The sequence below is a fragment of the Colobus angolensis genome, unplaced genomic scaffold, assembly GCF_000951035.1.
Source record: "Colobus angolensis palliatus isolate OR3802 unplaced genomic scaffold, Cang.pa_1.0 Scaffold418, whole genome shotgun sequence".
Taxonomy (NCBI): Eukaryota; Metazoa; Chordata; class Mammalia; order Primates; family Cercopithecidae; genus Colobus; species Colobus angolensis.
Window position 1 is genome coordinate 1,572,746 of NW_012117577.1, and position 24,268 is coordinate 1,597,013.

Sequence of the window (24,268 nt, forward strand, 5' to 3'; positions counted from 1 at the left end):
AAAGAGTTGATTTTCTTGGAGAACAAATCATTTGCATAATATTTTAATTTATAGTAAAGATGGACAGGTGCACTTACTCCCTAATGTGCTATCAAAAAAGCAAAAAGGCTGGGTGTGGTGGTGCATGCCTGTAGTCATGGCTACTCTGGGGGCTAATGTCAGGGGATCACTTGAGCCCAGGAGTTAGAGTCCAGCTTGGGCAACATAGCAAGGCCCTGTATCTTTTTTTAAAAAGGCAAAAAGGTTTCTTTCAGAAATTTCTTTCTTTTCTTTTTTTTAACTCTTTTATATCATGAAATGTAAAATGCACATGCAGAGTATACAAAACAGAAATGTGCAGCTTAATTAATGAACACCAAGCATAAACCTGTGGAACCATCCTTTTGCTCAGGAAAGAGAATGATGCCAACACCCCTGTCACTACTGCCTCCTGCTCTGTGCCCCCATGAGTGCTCACTCTCCTGACTCAAAGACTTTTCAAGTGGGTTTCTACTTGTTTCAAGTGGGTTTCTACTGTGGGGTTGCGTGAGAGAAGGCAGAAACATGGCACTGAGAGGGGAGGGGAGAGGTCTGAGGGTGGGTACCAGGAAAGATCTCATGGCATCTTTATCTGGATTTTTTCCCATTTCTTCCACAACCCCTTAAGTCTAGGCATTGACTAGAGCCTGTTGTGATATCTGCCATGCAGATTGCTCTTGATTAAAGTTGCAGTTATTCAGTTCCTCCAGAGTGTACTAAATTCTGAACGACTCATTCTAAAGTGACCCTGTGGAGCTGATATGTACCTGATGCACAGTAGTAACTTGTTTCCACACAATTCCAGGACATTAGCTTATTGCCAGTGGGTGGACAATCTCAATGAGACCCGGAAGATGCTCTCTCTTAGTGGTGGTGGTCCCTTCAGCAACCTGCTGAGGTGGGTCGTGTGCCACATAACGAAAGGAATTGTGAAACGCGAGATGCACGGCCACGGCATTGGCCGCTTCTCCGAGGAAGAGATTTACATGCTGATGGAGAAGGACATGCGGTCTTTAGCAGGGCTTTTGGGTAATGTACCACACCTTCTATTCTATATTTGCTATTCTTACCTTTTGCATGATTAGTAAAGCACTGTTGGTTCACTAATTTATGTTTTAATTTTGGTTGATTTCTTTGCTTCCATGTGTAGATTGCAGTCCCCACATTTAACCAAATCCTCTAATTTTCAAAAGCATGTGTCTTTCTACTTAATCACTGGTACTTGACTGTTTTTAGCATGGTGAGCCCGTGTGAAGAGAGTATGGAACATACTTCAGCCTCACCACCTGGCTGCAAGTGATGCTGGCATTTCTGAATGTGCTGTAAGAAAACGGGGATTTTGAGCAAGGCGGCATTTCTGAATGTGCTGTAAGAAAACAGGGATTTTGAGCAAGGCAGCACTTCTGTTTATAAACGGGTCAGGGTCACAGGCTGCTTTAGGAACAAACTGCTCAGAGGTTCAACAGTGTACCCAGTGACGTCAAGAGTTTGAGAGACCTGCTGACAGCGCTGATTCTGATCCATTCCCTGTATATGTGGAACATTTGTCATTTTCTCACCCCTCTTATTCCTCTTCATATTCCTAGTCCTCTTATTACGAGCACATTTTAACCCTGATTTTGTATTTATCACACACAATGATATCATTTTATTTGGGAAACCACTAAAAGAGAAGCACAGAGAGCAGTGTGTATCTGTGAGCTGGTGAGGATGGCTGGGAATAGAATGATGCACTCTTGATCCCCTGGCTGGCTGAGGTGGCCTGGGCTGATGTGGTTCTTCACTGGGCAGAGCTTGATTTATAGCGATAACAATTCATAAACAGATATTGAATTCAGGACCTTCTATGTGTGAAATAATGGCTTCTCCTGGGGGATAGCTAATGTACAAGGAGCCAAGTCCTCCATGTGACTAGGCCATCTGACCAGGTCCTTTGAAGGCTACTAGTTTTTTCTGCAGAAGGTAAGTTTTCACTGGCTCTCCCTCATCTGCAGTAATTTCCAGATTCACCCTCATCCTCACTCTAGAGCACGTTAAGTACCTCACCTCTGCTAGGAAATCGAGTTTAGAATTTGTTGAAGACCACCTCATGCCTTAGGAACTGGAAGCCATGCTGGGTATAACCTGCCCCTTGCAGAGTGACCCACTCTGACTGCATCTTTCTGCTCTACATTTCAGACAGTTGCTAGACCTGGGGTCCTTCCTTGAACCCCAGCCTGCAGAGGGCAGATCCCAGCACGACATCCAGCTCTTGGCTAGCTTCGTTACAGGAGCTATGTTCTGGGGGTGGGGGCTTGATACTGGCTGGACTCCTTCAAAAGCTCTGTCTGGCTTGCAGAATTGACGTTGTCTAGGCCTTCTGTTGTTTTGCTCCACTGGGACCAGGTAGACCTGCTTGATGTAGATGTGAATGGAATTAACCTCAAATTTGCCTCATTCCTTTGGAAACTTAATGCTGGACTCTTGGCCTCAGAAACCAGGCTCACAACTAGGCCATTTCTCCTTAACAATGGCTGTGTCTGTTCCTGGCTTCCTCCCCTTCCTCACCAGCCCATGCTCTTGTGAGCCCCAGTAAGCAAGGAATTGAGTCCCTGGAATTGTGACAGAAATTATGCCATAAGCACCACACATTTTTAACAATTTTTAACAGTGTGGCTTTTTTTAACCAGAGAGGGGTGACCTTCACCTTTCTGGACATTTCTGGTTGGGAGAATCAGGAAGCAGGGTGATACCAATAATAATGGTGACTGACAGTTGTTTCTCTCGCGATTAACGATTTAGACAATGCTTTCTCCCCAGTTTTCAGGAGATGGGAGGAAAAGGAATCACTGATAGCTAGGTTGGATACATGATAAGTATTCAAAACAGCATCAAAAGTCTGGACAATTTTCTGGGATGAGAAGCTGAGAGGGCTAGTTGAAAAGTTGGAGTTAGCTGGTGTTATATTCTGTGAAGACCAGGGGGCAGTGTAGTTGTGAACTCTGTGATAAGAGAAGCACTTTTTCTATATTTGGGGAGGGAGAGGTTCTTAGGCTGAATATCATAATTTGTCTTACTAAATGAGGCAAAAACCTCATTTCATTTATTGAATAAGTGAAATTCAAACTACCTCCCTGCCATCCCGACAGACATGGCTCATTTTTAATGCCCGGATACCTAAGAGACTCAAAATTCAAAATTAGTTTTTGTTGAAATAGCTCAAGATTTGGGGAAATAATTGTCCGTGGATGTATATCTGACTCATCAGGATACATTAGTTATCAGTGTTCCTGGTCAATCAACATCAGCGATTTGAACATTTCCGAAGTGCCAGGAGCTAAGGAAAAGAAGATGGGTTAGAGATTTCCCTGTCTCAGTCAGCTTATAGTCCAGTGGGTGATGAGCCTGTAAACCAGGAGAGGCAAAGTACTGCTGATCCCTGGTGGCCTGTTTTCGTATGGCCTGTGAGCTAATAATGGTTTTTACTTTGTTAAAGCATAGGGAAAAAATGCAACAGAAATGTGCACATGAGGCCTGGAGAGCCTGAAATATTCACCATCTGACTCTTCACAGAAGTTTGCTGACCTCTGCTCCAAATGAGGAACTGCACAAGTCAGGCCGGGGCAAGTCCCACGACAGAGACCTGTACTTGGTGCTCTGGGATGAAACAGCAGGGAGGACTGGGGAGGGCCATAGATGAGGTGGCAGTGTGTTGGCCCAAGAAAGAAAAGCGTTGTCCCAGTGAAGAAAATAAGGAAGGACTTTTTGGGAAAATCATGAGGAAAGGAATCCCAAGTGAGTGGCATTTGGGAATCATGGTTGAAATGAAGATTAAAAGATAGTTTGGGGGCAGTCTTATAAAGGACAGTAATTACCGTGCTAAAAGATGTGTACTTTATAATACAGAAACATGGTGATGTTGCAGATTGCTGAGAATAAAAGAGAAGGAGCCACATGTGTGATCTAGAAAAGCAGCTCTGTTGGCATTGTAGGGGATGAATTAGGCCTGGTGGATGGTGGTAAAGAGAGACAGGAGACAGACAGTGAATAGCTATGGATGTAGTTTTAAAAATTGTAACTTAATTCAAACTAAAATAAATGAAATTCAGACTACATAAAACATCAAATAAAATTAGCTAATTTTTATTTTCATATATGAAAAAAACTCTACAGTCAAATCAGGTAGAGTTAGAATAGAAAATATGGTTTTATGATATAAAATACATTAATACTATGATGAATAGTTAGGAGGATAGTCATAATTATCTCAGTACTGGGAACACATTTGATGATGAAGTTCAGTATTCATTCCTGATAAAAACTCTTAGCGAAATAGGATTCAAAGACTAGTTGCTGAACACGATGGAAGGGTATTATATTAAGCCAACAACTGGTGTCAGACTTAATGTTGAGTCACTCGGAGCATCCCCAGTTAAATAAATTCGAAACAAAGATGCCTGCTCCTCGCTATTATTTAATGTAGTTTTGGGAGGGTTCTGACAATGTAGTTGTACAACATGAAAAAAGATATCTTTATATTGGAAAGGAGGAGACAAAATTAGGATTTATAGAAATTAGGAGATCATGTCGCTGATATAATGGAGAATCAACTAAAATTATTACAGTTAATGAAAATTCAGTAAGTTTATGAAGGATACAAAGCTAACATGTAAACAAGTTTTCTTGAGTATCTCAAATAACTAGTTGGAAAATATAATTTAAAAATATTAGAAGTATGATTTATATGAAATATTCAGGACCTACAGAAATAAAATGAAGCAATCCTAATAAGAGAACATTTTTTTAGAAAATGGAGAAGTGTGCCTTCATTCTTCACTGACTGGAGAATGATGACTCCAGAACTCAAACCCCAACTCTAAGACCTTGGGCAAGTCTCTTGACTTCTCTGGGCCTGAGTTTCCTTGTGTAAAGTAGGAACAGTAATGGTGAGAAGAAAAGTAATGCATGCAAAGTGCTCTGAAAAGTGGTCGGCATATAGAAGTAATCAAACAGCAAGCAAATGTGGAGAGCAGGCGTGACCAGTGTCTGGAAGGAGAGGTTCGTGATGCTGTGAGAGCTGACAGTTGGAGGGTTTGCTTTTTAATTCTCATGTTCTCATGTTCCCCTTGGGGAAGGTGTGTGTGTTTACAGCAGAGAACTATGTGTAGTGGTTGCCTGACTGCCCCCACATGCCAGAAATGCATACACTGTTTATTTCTGAACACTACCAAAAAGGGATGAGAGTCAATAAAGAGCAAAGAAGATATGAAAATCAAAAACAGAAAGGTGAGGTTTTTGGGAACCAGTGTGGCTAGAGGCAGGAAGCCTAGTGGCTGGCATATGGGTGTGGGAATCCTGGAGTCGGATCCTGGGTTCACATCTCGGGCGTAACTGCTTGCCAGCTTTTTGACTTCACACAAATAACTTGAGTTGTTTCATTTGCAGAATGAGGATCAGAACAATACTTACATCACAGAGGATGGGGACTAAACGAAATGCTTTCTGTAAAGTACTTACTACAGGGCCTGGCACACAGGAAGTGCTAAATAAATATTAGTTATTCTCATAATCACTGTCACTGATTTTTGTATGTAACACAACTTCATTGCAAACATTGTTATCTGGGAAAAATGTCTATGTAACAAAGATCTTTTTTCTGATTTTAGAATTTATTGTAGAAATTTGGGAAGGCTCAAAAAAGTATAAGGAAGGAAAATAAGTCACCACAATTTTTAAAAAATATATTTTTCCCATCCCTCCTTCACTCCTTGTTGCTGTAATCTTCTAACCCATTGCTAACAACTGTTACCATTTTGGTGCATATCTTTCCAATATTTTTATGCATAATTTTGAATCATCTATATATACATATTTATACATATGTATTTTCCATTTCTTCTATTTTTAAATATTCTATACCATGTGATTCTGTGTGCGGGGTATCACACTTGGTGCCAGGAAAACTGATAGAAGATTTATCAGACAAAACCCTGCTCTGTCTTTTGCCTTTTTTAATATTTCTGTTATCAGTCTTACATAGATTACAGGTGTGACCTTGACGTGGATGGGAAATAAGATAATGAAAATAAGAATTGTATAGTTGTGTCCCATATTAACACAGAGATCCCCAGCTGTGGCCATGAGATACAAAATATGAATGGAAGATGGACTCTAGTACAAAGTCAAAGGAACACCACCCATTTGACAGATAAGAAAAACGAGGCACAGAATGGTTGAATGACTTGCCAACAGTCACACAACCACTAACAAGTGATGCCAGGATTCAAATCCAGGCTGTCAGACCTAAGGCCCCTGCTGTTTTCTGACCTGACTACTACCTTGGTTTCTTAAGAATTGTGCTGTAAAGTACACAAGTTAAATTATGTCAGGATGACTTCTTTAGAACATTTTCTAAAATTGCCACAACTTCCACTGGCAAGTTAAAATGTGGTCGTCAAAGTGATTTTTAAGTACATTTGATTAGGTTGCCCCTGAAAGCAGAGTACAGATTTATATGTGGAGCATTATCACTGATTTAGAGATCCTGAGCCTTGTGAGTTGAAGCTGTGCCCTTCATCACGAGGCTTGCTGCCTAGTCTCTAGGCTGAAATGCTTAAGGAGAAATGATCTCTTTTTTGGGGCTGCTTCTGAAGGAGCGAAGTGGTAAATGGAATTTGTAAGTGGAAGTGAAAAAACAACCTGATTTCCAGCAAACTTCACTTGGTTAATAAAAAATGTAATATGCCTTTCTTCCACTTTTTTTTTTGGCTAGTCTACAGCATTTTATTGAGTCCGAAAATGGCTTGAGGAGTCATTATTTTTTAGTCTTTGTTGACACCGGATCAACACATTTTTTTTTTTTTTTTTTTTTTTTTTTGAGACGGAGTCTCACTCTATCGCCCAGGCTGGAGTGCAGTGACTGGATCTCAGCTCACTGCAAGCTCCGCCTCCCGGGTTTACGCCATTCTCCTGCCTCAGCCTCCCGAGTAGCTGGGACTACAGGCGCCCGCCACCTCGCCCGGCTAGTTTTTTGTATTTTTTAGTAGAGACGGGGTTTCACGGTGTTAGCCAGGATGGTCTCGATCTCCTGACCTCATGATCCACCCGTCTCGGCCTCCCAAAGTGCTGGGATTACAGGCTTGAGCCACCGCGCCCGGCCAACACATTTTTAAGAACCAAACTTTTTAGTTATTTTAGTAAACGTCAATGTGATCTTGACTGTAATAAAGAGTAGGGAGTTGCAAAGTAGTGCTTCCCTTTAAAGTCAGTAAAAATGAATCATTTGCTGCTTCACGTCAGCTTCCTAAGCATGTATAATGACAGTGTGGTTTTGCTTTTCAGAATGACTGTGTTTTGCTGTAGAATAAAACAAGCAACTTTGTTTTCCAAGTATATAGATATTTGGGTGATCACTTAGTTCAGAGTTAAATAATACATGGAAGGTGAAAATATTCTCAAAGAACAGCAGGGTTAAGCTTTTGTGATTACTCATAGAAAATCTGTAGGTTGCTCTTACCCAGAAATGCCTTTGGGGTTCCATCCCTCCAGATTGGGAAGCCTATACTATCAAGCGGTGTTGATGCTGTTCAGGGAGCAGATGGACTATAGCAGAGTCAGGGAAATTCAGAGACGGGCATGTGTTGAGGGAAAGGTAGAGAAAATATGGGTGCAATTATGCCTTGCAGTGTAGGTCAAAAACCTTGCAAAGGCGGATGCCACACTGCAGCCCTCTTATGACTCTGGCATGCTGAGAAAGAGAGAACTGGCCTCAGTGAGGTCAGAATCTAAAGACAAGGCTGGGCTCTTGTAGGAAATACGCAGAGGGAGGGGGATGAGTAGGTTAACAAATGTAGAAGAGGTACCCTCTGGGGAGCGTGCCTTGGGTTGTTGTCAAACGCTTTCTGTGGTTTTATACACCTTATCTTGTGGTTCTCAAGTTTCTCTGAGCACCAACACAAGATTAGATTTTGATGCTTCTGCAAAGCAGCTTTCATAAAGTTTTCCAGAGCTCAGAGCTATTCAGGAATGTTGACGGGGCAGCGCCTTGCGTGTTGGGGGTGAGTGGGTTAAAACTGGGCCTGAGTTTCTTCTCTTGATCTCTTTACTGACCCCTGAAGCTCAGGGTGGGGTACAGGGTGCTAGGCGGCTGGGTTTGGTGATACTGTTCATAGTGAGGCAGCACAGACTACTAAAGCCTAATGTTTCTTTGCTTTTAATTGGATTTTTATAGATCCCGGGTGGTGACACAGCAGTTACCTCATGGGAAGAGTGGATGAATAATTGGTAAATAGAGTTGGTTTGGGAGATATAGTCATATAGAGGGAGAATAAGAAAAATACAGTTTCAGTTGTGAGGCTCAGCTGTGGACTGCTGGTGGTCAATAAATATCTGCTGGATGAATGAAGAAAAGAATGAGTGAATGTCAGAATGCTGTTAGCAGATAGCCAAGCATAGACTCCAGGATCTGTGGATGTTAGGAGTACTTTCTGAGCACAAAATTTAAATTTGTAAATGTATTTAATAGTAGGTAGGATCAGAAATAGCAATGGGTTGTGCAAGTGGAAACTGCAACGTTATTTTCAGCCACTTTTCTGTTGTTAGACACCTTAGGAAGAGCGTATACTTGTAATAATTAGAATTCAGGCAGAAGGGTAATTCCATTGACTTAGGACTGGGTGGTTAAACACACATGCCTTGAACAGTGTGCCGAGCTTTTTTGAGGGACTTAAGGGTTGGTGGTGGACACATTGAGCACAGCCCTGAGCTACCAGAGCTGCCACCTGAGGGAGATATTGCAGGTAAACATTTATAAAATCTCAGCACTTGTGAGGAGTGCTACTGTAAAGTGCAAAGTGCAATAAGGAATTTTTTTGCAGGGGAAATGAACATGGTGGTGGTAGTGATGAAGAAGTGGTTCTAGAAGCCTTCTTCAAGAGGTGACGTTTACTGCTTTTTTGTTGTTGTTGTTGTTTTAAGATGGAGTGTTGCTTAGTTGCCCAGGCTGGCGTGCAATAGTATGATCTCAGCTCACTGCAGCCTCCGCCTCCCAAGTTCAAGTGATTCTCTTACCTCAGCCTCCAGAGTAGCTGAAATTACAGGTGCTCGCCTGGCTAATTTTTATATTTTTAGTAAAGAGGGGGTTTCACCATGTTGGCCAGGTTGGTCTTGAACTCCTGACCTCAGGTGATCCGCCTGCCTCGGCCTCCCAGGGTGCTGGGATTACAGGTGTGAGCCACTGCGCCTGGCCAAGGAGATCACATTTAAGTTGCATTCTGAAAGATAAGCCCAAGTAAGGCAGGCGTGTGTGTAGGTGTGGGCAACAAGGATGGGACAGTGAGTAGAATAGCGTGGACTAGAGAAGGAACATCGTATGTAAACAGCCTGAGATGAACAGCAGCTGGGAGCTTTCAAGGAGTGAAAAGGTGGCCAGTGTGTCTGGAAATTGTGTGAGAGCAGGAGTGGCATGAGGCAGTGGTGGCAGGGGCTGAGCTCATACAGTCTTATGTGTAACATAAATAAATCTGGGCTTTTACCCAAGAGCAGTGGAAACCAGCAGAGGTTGAAAGTTGGGACATGGTGTGATCCTATATCCGTTTCATGTGCTGGAGGGGCCAAGAGTAGATTGGGTGGCCCAGGGAAGAAGCTGTTTCCCAGGCTGTAGTGCAGTGGCACAGTCATAGCTCACTGAAGCCTTGATCTCCTGGGCTCAAGTGATCCTTCTGTCTCATTGTCCCGAGTAGCTGGGACCACAGGCATGTGCCACTATGCCCAGCTAATTTTTATATTTTTTGTAGAGACGGGCTTTTGTATTTTGTATTTTCTGTAGAGATGGGGTCCAGGAGAGATAAGATGTTGTTTCGACTATAGGCATGGTGGTAGAGTTGGGCAGAAAGTTATGAATGAGAACTATGTGTTAGAGACAGAACTGAGAAAATTTAGTGATTTGATGTGTATGTGTAGAGGGGGAGGGTCATGGTGATGGAGAGGGGTGGGGTCAGGCATAATCAAGTTCTGGACGTTAAAACTTAGTGGATGGCTGGGTGTGGTGGCACGTGTCTATAGTTCTAGGTACTCAGGAGGCTGAGGCAATGGGGATCGCTTGAGGCCAGGAGTTGAAGGCTGCAGAGAACTGTGATTACATCTGTGAATAGCCACTGCACCCCAGCCTGAGCAACATAGCAAAACCTCATTTCTGAAAAGAACCGAAAAACAAAGGACAAATAAACATTTGATGAGGTAGCCATTCACAGCGTTGGAGGACACTGGAGAAGAGGGGAAGATCATGAATTTGAGGTGTGGGTATGCTGAGTTTGAGGTCCCTGTGAGACAGACACATGAGTAGAGATGCAGTACATGATAAGGGCAGCAGTGATCAGTGGAGGAAAGACAAATTGATTCAATAAATGGTGCTAGGACAGGTGGCTAACCATTTGGAACAAAAGAAGTTCAATTCTGACTTCATGTCATATACCTGAATAAATTCCAAATGAATCAAGGATTTAAATGTGAAACATAAACCCATAAACATAAAACCATAAAGGTGCCAGAATAAAATATGGGAAACTTAAAGAATGTTGAGCTTTGGAAAGTTTTTCTAAACTTGGTGCCATAGGGTGAAACTATAAAAGAAAAGTTGAATTGCTTGATGACATGAGAAAAGATTAAACCAACCTCCTGTATATAAAAAAGTTGCCATATTTGAAGTTGAAAGGGTAAGCTGGAAAAATGTTTGCAACATATGACAAAAGAATTAATATTAACATATGAAGAGCTTTTATAAATAAATAAAAAAAGTGAATACTTAAGGGGGAAAATTGGTCAGAAGACATATAAAGAGGTGATTTACAAAAACAATACAAATGATGAATAAATACATTAAAAATGTTCAACCTCTTTATTTATGTACTTATTTTTGTTGAGACAGGGTCTCACTCTGTTGCCCAGGCTGTAGTGCAGTGGCACAATCATAGCTCACTGAAGCGTTGATCTCCTGGGCTCAAGCGATCCTTCTGCCTCATCATCCTGAGTAGCTGGAACCACAGGCGTGTGCCACCATGCCCAGCTAATTTTTGTATTTTTTGTAGAGACGGGGTTTTGCCATGTTGCCCAGGCTGGTCTTGAATTCCTGTGCTCAAGTGGTCTGCCTGCCTTAGCCCCACAAAATGCTGGGATTATAGACATGAGGCACTGCGCTGGGCCTCAACCTCTTTAATATCAGAGAAATGCAAGCTAAAAAATGAGGCACTTCTCTGTCAATGAAATTGGCATATTTTGTTTTTGTTTTGTTTTTTAAATAACATGAAGTATCAGCAGGGGTATGGGAGAGGCATTGACATATTGTGGTAGCAGTAAGAATTAGTATGTAGTTTAGTAGTTTCAAAAGATAAAATGTCATATTTCTAACATTTACTTATTAAGTAATTCAACCTTCAGGATTTTTTTCCTAGGAAAAATATTGGAAAGATTTAACTAGAAGGAGAATTCAATACTAAAATATTGCACCCTTACAGTTATTAATAGTGTGGCTTTTTGGTCTGGAGTCTGATTTGTGTTTGAGATAGTAGCTGGAAACTTAAGTTGCTGTAGGCACTTGCTCTCACTTTCGCTACCCTCTTCTCCTTTATGTTGTCAACTTTCCCTTTCTTCAGCTGGGAGTCTGAGGGTTTAATGGGTGCACAACATGTATAAATTGGTTTATCTTCAGACACCCACTTGTAGATCATTTATGAATAATCTGCATGTCTCTCTATGAATGAGTGTCACCCTTTCGTTAAAGAAATGATCTAAAGAAATGATCACCTAAAGAAATGATCACCACTGCAGAGAATGCTCTGAAGAGCTGAGCAGTGTGCATTGGTGTCACCAGGTTGGAGTTCAGTGGACCGAGGCTGGACTTTTCTCCCCGAGTGTTCCCAGCAAGCCTGTTCCATGCTCCCAGGCACCTGGTGCTTTCTTTTTCAGAGCTCTCCTTGCACCCTCTCCTAATGGTTTGGTTTGAGTGTTTCCTCAGCTGGGCTCTGCGCTAGGCCTGGCAGAGTCCTCCTTTGTCTTGAGAGCCCGACTGAGTGCCTGGCACACACGAGGCATCCAGCCTATGTTTATTGAACAAGAGTGTAAGGAGCAGTTTTGGGATCGTGCTTTTAAAAGAAAAATGGCCAAACTAGTGTGTTTCCAGAGGAGGCTGGTCAGGAGTAGTTAGTGGGGAAAAAATTTCATGTGAGGAATTTGAGGATACTGGGCATGGATAGTATGGAGAAGTAAAGCTATCAGGTAATATACTAGCTTTTTTCGAATATTTAAAAGTGGCTAATTACTTAAGTGCCACTGTAGATAACAGGCATAAGGGGGAGGGGAGAAGAGACAGAGGGGATGGTGAGATGTATATTTGGGGAAATAATAGCTTACAACTCAGGGTAAGGCAGAACTTTAAGACAGAGCTGTCCACAACTGGGAGGACTTATCTTGTGATGTGGCCTGAGCTGCTATTCTCTAGATGAGGTTGGATGACCACTGTCATGATAACTGAGGAGGGGTCTTTTTTTACAGATGGTGCGATGTTTAGAAATGGGAGGTCTTTCCAGTTCTAAAGGTTTCATGATTTTGTTTATTTATTTATTTTTGAGACTGAGTCTTGCTCTGTCACCCAGGCTAGAGTGCAGGGGCACAATCTCGGCTTACTGCAACCTCCACCTCCCAGGTTCAAGCAATTCTCCTGCCTCAGCCTCCCGAGTAGCTGGGATTACAGGTGCCCACCACCGTGCCTGGCTAATTTTTGTATTTTTAGTAGAGACGGGGTTTTACCATCTTGGCCAGGCTCGCCTCGAACTCCCGACCTCGTGATCCACCTGCCTTAGCCTCCCAAAGTGTTGGGATTATAGACATGAGCCACCGTGATTGATTTCATTATTTTATGTTCGCTCTCTGGGGAGAAGAGTAGAGTCCTTTTGTAAGTCATAAAACAAGGCAGAGGCCAAAGCAGAGATTGGTTATCTCGAATTCTGTTTGCTCTGTTGGGTGGTGATTTATGTTTAGGCTGCTACTCACACCTGCTGAAGTCTCAGTGCTTTAAAGGATCTGTGTTTATGGCACTACTCTACATCCCTTGTTATTAAATCTATGCTTTGAACTATGACTCTTCCACTTCATTTAAAGTTTTTTCTCTTTTTACTTGGACAGTAGCAAAATTGTTTTTAAGAAAGCTTGGGGATAGGCTGTTTTAATATCTGCTCTTCTTACTCTAATTAGATCATGCAACAGCACCTCATAGAGATGCCCACGTCATCTCCACATTAGGCCTTCAAGTCTTGGCTAGAAGCTGCTTGCTTACAACACAGCGGCCACACACTCTTACCTCCTATGGAAGTGAAGGGAAAAAGCCTTCAGAACCAGGCTGTGGAAAAGGATGAGTATCTACACACACGTTAGCACATTTAGCATATGCTAAGTAACTGGGAACAGAGATCAGAGGAGAAAAATGAAGACATGGAAGTAATTATGCCTGTCAATCTAGCTAGAAAGATAAAATACACAGATAAAAGAAAAAAACCCATAGACATTAAAAGAAATGATCTCGAACCTCAAAACAGTGTTTCCTATTGCAGAGTCTAAGCATTCTCTAAACTACAGGGGACTGTCTTGAACAGTGGCTTTCAGCCCTGACTGCTCATTTAGAATCACCCAGGGAGGTGTGGAGCGGGAGGGTGGTGCTTTTAAAACACAGCTATGCGGGTACCACGCCAGAACAGATAATTCAGCCTCTGGGAAAGAGGTCTGGGGAAAGGTAGTTTAAAGCTCACCAGGTAATTCAAATGTGTCTGTAACCCAGTATAGGACAGGGATAGAGGATGGAAGGGCCATGTGAGGTCATTGTGCCTTGGTTTCAGCAGGCACCAAATGGGAGAACATTGTAGTCTTTTATAGAGGAGGTGATAAAATCTAGAACAAATCAGGCCTACTTCACAGTTTTGCCAGAAAGGTTACCTTTGCTCGGTCTGTCTGCGTGGTACATAGCCCAGCCCTTCTTTCTATGTCAAAAACCAGTTGCCCAGACAGTAGACTTTTTTGGTGTGGGTAAATTTTAGGTGCTATTTTTAGTAGCACCTTGAAGATAACTCTGATCTTACAACAGCCCTGTGAGTGAATTAATGTACAGATGAGAGGGCCAGATGGGGTTCAGAAGGGCTAGGGAATGGGTCTGAGGCCACTCAGCAAATGACAGTGCTTTTCTTCTGTTCCAGTAGAACTGTGTGTTTACCTTGGTGGTTTGTTAAAGTCACATGCCAGAAGAATAATAATTTGACCTGAAAACCATAAATTCTAACTTTACCTGTATTGATTGCATTCTGGTGAGTGCCTCACCCTCTTACAAGTTCATACTGGAGTCCTGTGCTCATCTATTGAAGTGGAAGTGATTTACTCTGACAGGTCTTTACTTATTATTCAATAACGCTAAGGTGCTCACTGCTCTCTAATGGAAGGGACCATTAGATCATACACTCAGAAAGCATTAACTCTTCTTTTCACTCAGCCTCTCCATTCCAGACTTCCAGAGGGCCGAGGGCCTGGTATCTTTCAATAGCCAAGGACTGTGGGACCAGGCCCCATCCATGTTGGCAATTCTTATGGGGACCAGGCAGTGGAGGTCCTGAATTGTGGTTTATTTGTTTTCCGTTTTCCTTGTTGCTATCTGAATTGGTAAAACTATGTTGATTATGCATGAAAACGAAAGAATTAGTTTTAGCAGAATAAAATTAAATGCTAATAAATACCGAGTTCTGAGAAAACCTTGTGGCTTATTTGGCAATACAAATGGGTTGGTACAATTCTGACAGTCTTTATCTGGTCTCTATCCTGGATCTTTATCTGGATATATTTTAGCTCTTTCTTCCCCTGAGAAAAGCGACTTTGACTTTGTGCTTAAATTTCAGGGTTCCAATTACTGAATGATTACAATAAGAGAAAAAAAAAAACCCTCACAAGATAGCATCATGTAGACAATAGTCTTTAAAAAATCTTTATGAGTACACATCCCTTAGGTGTGTTTATGTGTTAGAGATGAATATAGAATGGGAAGTCTCAGCATCTCCCTTTCATCCCCACCCCTAAGTTGCCAGCTGTGGAAGCTGTCCCAGTGTGTATTCTGCTGGGCTGATTTGCCTGGATACAATTCAGGAGGAATTATAGATAAGTGATGACCTGGCATATTGTAATACATTGTCAGTTGTTTGGTGCTTGGTCAACCTAACAAATTATTTCTATTTATTTAAATGATTCAACTTGTATAATAAACCAAAATTTTAAAAATTGTAAAAAAAGTAGATATATTTCATTATTCTGTCACCTAACTCAGTAACTGTTTCCTATTTCTTTATACTTTCCACATACATATTTTTATGAAATTTAATTTTTGATGTACACATCTCTTTGTATCCTGTTTATTTTTTAAAGGAAACACTAAACATTTTTCTCTGTATTGACATATTTTAAAAGTTTATCTCTTTTAATAGCTGCATAATGTTTAATTGTGTTGGAAAGTACCTGTATTGATTCCTTTAACATTAGTCCAGTTTTTTTTTCTTTTTTTTTTTGTATTATAGATGACTCTTCCAGGTCTGGATGCATTACTTCTGAGGAATAATTTCCCTGAGATAAGTTCATAGGAGTGAAATTACTGGGTGAAGGATTATGTACATTGTTAGGTCTGTTCCTAGGCATCACCGTGGTGCTTTCCAAAAGATGCACAAATTTACAAAGTGACCAGTAAAAGATTGAGGCTTCAATGTCACTGAAGTCTTACCAGTATCAGATCTTACTACTCAGAAATGGTTACCACTTTATTCATTGTAAACTGATATCTTAAGGTTGCTCTATTTTCTGATTTTTCTGATTCTTTAATTGCTTGTAAGAATAAATATTATTCTTTTTTGGATTTTTCTCTCTTTTTTTTTTTGAGATGGAGTGTTTTTGTTTTCTCTGTTGCCCAGGCTGGAGTGCATGGCCTGATCTCGGCTCCCTGCAACCTTCGCCTCCCGGGTTCAAGCAATTCTTCTGCTTCAGCCTCCCAAGTAGCTGGGATTATAGGTGCCCGCCACCACGCCCGGGTAATTTTTGTATTTTTAGTAGAGACGAGGTTTCACCATGTTGGCCAGGCTGGTTCCGAACTCCTGATCTCAGGTGATCCACCTGCCTTATCCTCCCAAAGTGCTAGGGTTACAGGTGTGAGCCATTGCGACTGGCCTGGATTTTTCTAATTATGTATTGTCTGTGATTTGTCCCAATCCTTTATCCATTTTTCCAGTGAATGTTGAGGTTTTTTTTTTTTTTTTTAATGTCATTTGATCTATTTATATTTCACAGTGTTGTCTCTGATGTTTGAGGGAAATATTTCCTGAGAGTCACATGGAATCTTAAAGGTTTATGTGGAGGGACACTGACTTAGGCTCATCCTCTTTGCGGCCATCCCCATCCACTGTAGGCATCGCGGTGCTTGTGTGAACCTTTTGTCCAGCACCTCACAGCAGTGAGCCTCAGCCCTGCAGTTACCTCACGCTTTCCATTAAGCCGCCGTCTCCCATAGGCCAGCTCCAGACTTAACTGTTTCATGGGGCTCTCTGACCCCTGACCTTGCCCTCACAGCCTGCAAATGCACTCCTGCTTAGCCCGCAACACCCCACGCTTGATCTCTGCCTGCCTCTAGACCACCCCACTGCCACCACAGTGGATTAACCCCTTCCTATATTGACTTCCCTTCCACTCAGTCAAGCCTGAGCTCCATCATGGAAGCCACTCTCTCCGTAGTATTCCCCGTCGGTGCCCCAGCCTCTCACTCACCTCACCCATCTGGGAGTCAGCCCCATCGCCTCATTGTTCTCTCCATTGAGGCCTTTGAGTACAAAGTATCTTCCCTGTCTTTAACTCTTATCTCTTTAAGTCTCCTATCTTTAAAGACACCACCCAGCTCTGTCCTGTCTCCTGCTTTCCCTTCACACAAAAGTGTATTTAAATTGTAGCCAATGCTCTTCCCTTACCTCCCATTTACTCTCAGAGCCACTGCATCCTGACTCCCAGATCTGCTACTAGTTGCTCTTGAAAGGGTAAATAATACCCTACCATTCAAAAGCCTTCCTATTCTGTTTTGGCCTTTTGGAAGTAGGAAGCTTCTACTGGAGAGAGAGGAACGTAGGAGCCTTTCTTCTCTGCTGTAATGCTAATGGAAATGAGACTTCTTGGGTGTATTAAACTACAAAGACAGACTTTCTTCTCTGGAGGCTTTATCCCACCTTTTCAGCTCCGGAGATTCCCAGCTCCCTCTTGATGAGACACTAGTCTCTTGTGGTTTCAGGTGATCCCCAGTTACTGGATGTAGCAACTACTAACACATGCAGGCACTTAACTCCATGCCAGCACTATTCTGAGAGCTTTTCAGGTATTAACTTATGTCATGCTCACAACGATCCTATCCATGAGGAAATTTAGGCACAAACAGGTAATTTGCCCAGGGATACCCAGCTTGCAAATGGTAGAGCTTAAATTTCAACCTAGTCTAGGAGAAGCCAGAAGTCATTGCTGAACACCTTTTACCCTTACTTTATGTATTAGATTTCTCTGATCCTTCATCCCTGCTTTTCCTTAAATGTATCAGTGATTCCCAGGATTCCAGCCCCCACCCTGTTCATCTCACATTGCATACTCCCACATATTTATCTCTGCACACCCCCACATATAATAACTCTCCTGAATCCCAGCTGTTTTCTAGATCTTCACTTAGATGTCCCAGAGCCTGCAGAAATTCAGCACATCCTACAACAGAACTCTTCATCTTCCCACCAACCCAGCATTCCCTGTGACCTCTCTCCATGAATGGTAGCACTGTCCATCCAGTTGCTCCAGCTGGATGCCAGAAGTCATTCCCGAGGGCTCCTTCTGCATCATTTCCACTGGGCTTTCAAAGCCCTGTACTGCCTGACCTCTCCAGTCTCGTTTTGTAGCCCCCGGCCCTTGCCTGCTGTATCTTAACCACACTGTTCTCTCTGTCTCACAGACATTCCAAGCTTATTCTGACTTTCAGGCCTGTGCCTTAACTCTTTCCCTGCCTGGAATTCTCTTCTTCCAGATCTGCTTGATCCTGCTTGACATTCATGTCTCTGTGTAAATAGCACTTCCACAGAGAGGTCTTCCCTGACTACCCACTCTAATGTAGCTGCCAGCCACTCTCTGTCACGTCACCTTGCTTTAATTCTCTGCATAGCACTGATCATTGGCTGCTTTTTAAAAATTGATTGATTGATTTGCTTATTGTCTCTTCATGTGATGTAAACTCCGTGAAAGCAGTGACCTTGTTCCATTTGTCACTGTATCCCACTCACCCAGAGCCGTGTCTTGCAAATAGTCAAAATAATATTGAGTAATATTGATAAGACCTGACATTTATGGAGCATTTACAGTGTGCTTAGGCAAACAGTAATGCAATATATAATATATACCTTTATGTATAATATACCTACCCTCAAAACTATGTATAATGTATATGTATGTTATAATATGTATTATACATATATGTATAATATAAAATACCTACTATATATTTTTTTCATATGGTGATATAACAATACCTATATCATGGGTTTGGTGAGAGTTAAATGAGGTAGAAATTGTCCTCATTGATTTTCACTAAAGGCGTATGAGGGTAGGTACTATTATTATCATTAGTATTATTATGCCTGGTTTGTAAATGAGGAAATTGAGGTACATTGTAGTGAATTAGCTTACCTGAGATCATGACTAGTAAGGGGTGGGGGGTCAGGCCTGGCCCTGGGAGTCTGGCTGTAGAGCCAGATGCTCAGTAAGTGCTTGCTTACCGAACAGATGGCTATAATTCATCACCGGGGTGCTCACCAGGTACCTGAATCTCCTACCTCCTTTCTACCCCACAACCGTAGTAAAACACCTGATGTCTCTCGCCTGGATTTTAACCAGTTTCTTAACTGATGTCCCAACCTCCAGTTTTGGTTTTTAACACTAAGAGTGGTTACTTTGAAATGTAGACTAGAGCTGTAGGCTCTCAGTTCCTCTTAGGCTAACATTCAGACTCTTTTTTTCCACAAGCCTAATTCTCACATCTCCAACCTCATCTTCTACTTCTTCCCGTCTGCGCCGTGATTCCTGCCACACCAAATTACCCTTGTTCCCTGAAGTCCACTGTGCTGTTCTGCAACTTCACGCCTTTGCACAAGCTATTTCCCCTGCTTTGCTTCACTTCACAGTTTCTCAAGACTTATTTCCACTTACTCAGAAACTTTCTTAAGTTTCTCCCTAACCTCCCCCAACATCCCTGGGCTGTGTTGGAGGTGCTTCTCTTCTGTGCCATTTCACTGAGCTTGTACTTCCATCGAGGGAGTGCTGTGTTATACTTGCCTGGGTTCTTCCTGTCCTCCTGCCCTTCCCCACTTTCCGATAACCTTGCCTGTGGACATTGTCGTCCTGAAGGAATTGACTGGTTTCCCTCTAGTCCTGGTCTCTAACAGAAGGCCTAGTAAACAGTAATCAATCAACTATTTGCTGAATGAATACTAACTTCCCAAGGTCAGTTGAGGCAATCCACAGTGTTATAATACATATAAGACAGGACAATATATTATAAAACATTAATAGAAAAGTTTCAGAAGCCTGTTAGAAAAAATACACTCTCAGAATGAGCTAGTTCCTGAGATTAGGTGCAATTTAACTTTGAGCTTTTGGCAACCAAGGTAAAAAGGGAAACGTGGGGTTTGTGTTTATTTTCTAAGAAAAGGAAACACTCAAGTTCTTCAATGGGGACAATTTTTTTCTTGGTCCTGAATTCTAGGAGAAGATTCTTCCATGGATGTTACATAAGGGAGAGTGGATTTCCTTGTAGACAGTGTTTTTTTAAAAAAAATTATTTTATTTCTTATTTTTTGAGACAGAGTTTCTCTCTTTGTGCTCAGGCTGGAGCGCAATCGTGTGATCTTGGCTCACTGCAACCTCCATGTCCTGGGTTCAAGCGATTCTCCTGCCTCAGCCTCCCGACTAGCTGGGATTACATGTGCGCCCCTACACCCGGCTAACTTTTTTGTATTTTTAGTAGAGATGGGGTTTCATCGTGTGGCCAGGTGGGTCTCGAACTCCTGACTTCAGGTGATCCACCCGCCTCAGCTTCTAAAGTGTTGGGATTACAGGCATGAGCCACCACACCTGGCCGACGGTGTTTTTTTAATATAAACATTTGTAAAAACCTTTCTTAATAAAAACTCAGGATTGAATGTTGAGGTTCCAAAAGCATTTCTTTGAAGATCTACTTTAATATAGCTCCTATATATTTTTTTCTGATCAAATTTATTATAGAGGTAGAGCTTAAAGAGCCTGGAGGTTTTGTTAACTTGCCTTACAACCATAGCACAGGCACCTCTTAGACCCACTTTCTAATACAAGTTATATTTTATGGGAGAGAGGGCAAGCCATGACAAGTCTTGAATGAAACTGTTTTACATTTAATATTTTGGTGACCACTGGAGGTATAGCTCTCCCATGTTGTTGGTAAAAGAGAAGTCTTGTTGCATTAGACACTAGGTGGTCTCACCTTGGACATTCTCTTAAAAGAACATAAGGGCCTGACTTGCCATGCTGCCTGGTAAGAAGGTCATCTTGCCCTCCTGGGGCAGTGTGTTAGAGTAGTATGGGGCAGGCCAGAATACCTCTTCATGAACTTTTAGCTCAAGCACCTACACACGTCCTTGGTTGAACCCCAGATTTCTAGACCCTGGAGTTCCATGCCATCAAGTATTGAAAGAGATAATTTTGGTCTAAAATATTTAAGGGAAAGGTATTATAAATAGTTGCCATTTACTAAAAGTAAGTATATTTACTGAATACCTACAGCATACTGGGCACTGGGCTGAGTACTAGGATGTAGTCCTAGTGTTCAAGTAGAGTTCATGTCTGGTGTGACTTCTGTCCTCACTGAATATACAGTCTAGATAAAATCACAAGAGGAAAACATTTTGATGAGACAGTCAGGGCATATGGGTACCAAATAGGTCCCAGAGGACTTAGTTCACTTGTCAGAGAGGTTATTTAGCGTTGCCTATTTATACATTGGAGGATGTCTCCCAAATATCATAATTTAAAATTTAGCATAGTTAATATACTTTTCTTTCCCATTGACCCCACTATAAGTGAACAAGATCAGGCAGTTTTGATTTTTTATGATCAAATTTTTCAAACAGAAAAGTCAAAGAGCAGTACAATGAATGACTTTATAATCGCCACCTAGATTTAATAGTTAACATGTTGTTATATTTGCTTCACCTATTTTTCTGTACAGAAGTATTTTAAAGTAAATTACAGATATCATGACATTTAACTCCTAATCACTTTTGAATGTCGCTCTGGGAAATAAGGATGTTTTCTTCTTGTAGTAGGCAGCCCCCAAAATGGATCACGGTGACCCCTGCCTCCTGCTGTGCGGCCTCTTGTGTATTCCTCTCCCTGTGAGTGTAGGCTGGACCTAGTGATTTGCTTTTATTTTTACATTTTTATTTTTTTGAGACAGAGTATCGCTCTGTCGCCCAGGCTGGAGTGCAGTGGTGTGATCTTGGCTCAGTGAAACTTCCACCTCCTGGGTTCAAGTGATTCTCCTGCCTCAGCCTCCTGAGTAGCTGGGACCGCAGGCATGCGCCACCACGCCCGGCTAATTTTTGTATTTTTAGTAGAGACAAGGTTTCATCATGTTGGCCAGGCTGGTCTTGAACTCCTGACCTCAAGTGATCCGCCCGCCTCAGCCTCCCAAAGTGCTGGGATTACAGGTGTGAGCCACTGCACCTGGCCGTGATTTGCTTTTAACAAGTAGAATGTGGCAGAAGCATCGGGATGAACCAACATTCAGTAACAAAATGAATGTGGCTTCTATCTTAGGCATCCTTTCTTTTTTCCTCTTGCCCTCTCACTTGTTTGCTCTGACAGAAGTCAGCTCTGAGGTGAACTGATCTATGGAGAGGTCCATCTTTGGCCACGAACCAGTGAGGACCTGAGATGTACTAACAGCCATGTGAGTGAGTTTGGAAGGAGATCCTCCCCAAGTCGACCCTTGAGATAACTGCAAAGGGCTGGCATCTTCATTGCAGCCTGTGACACACCTTGAGCCAGAGGCACCCAGCTAAGGTTATCTGGTTTCTTGACCCACAGAAACTGCAAGATAACCCATGTCTGTTGTTCTAAGCTGCAAAATTTGGGAGTAATTTATTATGCAGACAGCAATAACTAATACACCTACATAGCCCCAATCCTATTAATCCCAGTAGGCACTTCTTTCAGCTGCTGCTGGGCTGTGCAGAGTAAAGCCAAGCTGTCAGAAGAGGTTGTCATAGCTTATCCTGCTATGGTGGGTGGCAAGTACCCGATCTCAGTTGCCTCAAGTTATTTATTTAGATAAAAAGTTTTACATCTTGTAGAAGTAGAATCTTATCTTTCAGTCTCTCCAGGGACTATTATTATTAGCCATTCTGATTTTAGCAGGAGTATTCTCATCTTGGCTGTGAAGACACCAGGATCTGTTCCAAGATTACAGATCTTGGCACACAAGAGGTTTCTGTTTCTGGCTTCAGTGATCTTTAAGAAAGAAGTGTGCACTGGAGAAAGTTCTGTGGCCATCCTGGTTTTTTTTTTTTTTGAGACGGAGTCTCGCTCTATTGCCCGGGCTGGAGTGCAGTGGCCGGATCTCAGCTCACTGCAAGGTCCGCCTCCCGGGTTTACACCATTCTCCTGCCTCAGCCTCCCGAGTAGCTGGGACTACAGGCGCCCGCCACCTTGCCCGGCTAGTTTTTTGTATTTTTTAATAGAGACGGGGTTTCACAGTGTTAGCCAGGATGGTCTCGATCTCCTGACCTCATGATCCGCCCGTCTCGGCCTCCCAAAGTGCTGGGATTACAGGCTTGAGCCACCACGCCCGGCCTATCCTGGTTTTTATTCACTTTCTTTTCTTCTTAAAATTTTTTGATTTTTAATTTTTGTGGGTACATAGTAGACATATATTTACGAGGTACATGAGGTGTTTTGGTACAAGCATGCAATGCCTGTAGCCATTCTTAACCATTGAATTGTCAGGACACAGAGACAAGCACATTCAGTAGAGGAGTAACATGTTCTCCCACAGAGTGGAAGATAGAGATTCAGTCCTGCACTTGAAGAGAAGCATCACACAGAGTTTTGACATGATGTCCAGCATGCTGATGAATGTATGGTTTGAGAAGGTTTAGGATTTCCATGTTTAAATATAAGATCGAATGCAATTTGGTTTCCTCCTAAGGGATCTGTGTCTAGCGAGGTAATCTGAGCAAGGCTCACCTCTCTGGGCAGGTCCTAAACAGCGCTGGTGGTTAAAGATTTTTACCAGTTTTTGGTGACTATGTACTTGTTTGAAAGTGGTCAAGGATCCTGGATTCCAGCTAAGGTGAAGCCTAAAATCCATAAAATGAGGAAAGGTCCTTCAGGAAGGTGGAGTCTGCCTGCAGAGTTGAGCTTTTCTGGCCCTGATGGCCAAACACAAAACCTCCCACTAGAATCTACTACTATTCAGCTTTCTCAAAAGATGGGCAAGTCCCTTATAAAAGGATTTGAACTTAAATTTGAACATGACATTGTGTTCTTTCTGATGTGGTGTTTCGTTAACCAGAATTTGGGGGCTACCAGATAGTCGTTATTGAATAAAGAGATAGAACAGCTTGTTCCTTTGATTGCCCAGCACAGGGCAGATGAGACAGAAATGAAATTGAGGGGAAAGCCTGTCCTGGAATGCAGTTTGAATTGAGCGATATATTTTCTTTATCCTCAGAAGATGTATTTGGGAAAGTGATACTGGGGAGAGAGACTCATATAATTTTTATAGCTCTGAGATCTCACCATTTCAGCTGAATTGTGCAGTCACTCAGAAGCAACAATATTGCAGCAGCCTCAAGAAGGGAGAGAACCAGGAAAGCTGATCATCAGTGAGTTGGTAAAACTGATATCTTTGTTGGAGATGTTAGCTGTAGCTCTTTAAGGCTTCCGGAAGCTGCTTAGTGATGCTAAATTATAAGTGAGCGTGAGTAGGCATTTGCCTCATCCTGAGGAATACTTTCCTAATTTAGATGTGTAAAGTCTTTCCACACTGGTGCAAATCCTTCATCAAGTTTCCTAAAATAGTATGCCCATGGATTCTGTGAGTGTCTGGAGTTCAGAAGGTGTTCAGACACATTAATAGAGGAGAAGTACAGAGGAG

The 24,268-nt window shown here is 42.2% G+C and overlaps 1 protein-coding gene across 2 annotated transcripts in view; it reads left to right on the plus strand.

The window, feature by feature from the left end:
- Positions 1-24,268, plus strand: part of FAXC (failed axon connections homolog (Drosophila)) — a 74,878-nt gene that overhangs the window by 29,758 nt on the left and 20,852 nt on the right. For both annotated transcript variants that reach the window (XM_011956448.1, XM_011956447.1), the window contains one exon: positions 824-1,047. In XM_011956448.1, coding sequence (XP_011811838.1) covers positions 824-1,047 — 224 coding nt within the window. The remainder of the gene's footprint in view (positions 1-823; positions 1,048-24,268) is intronic.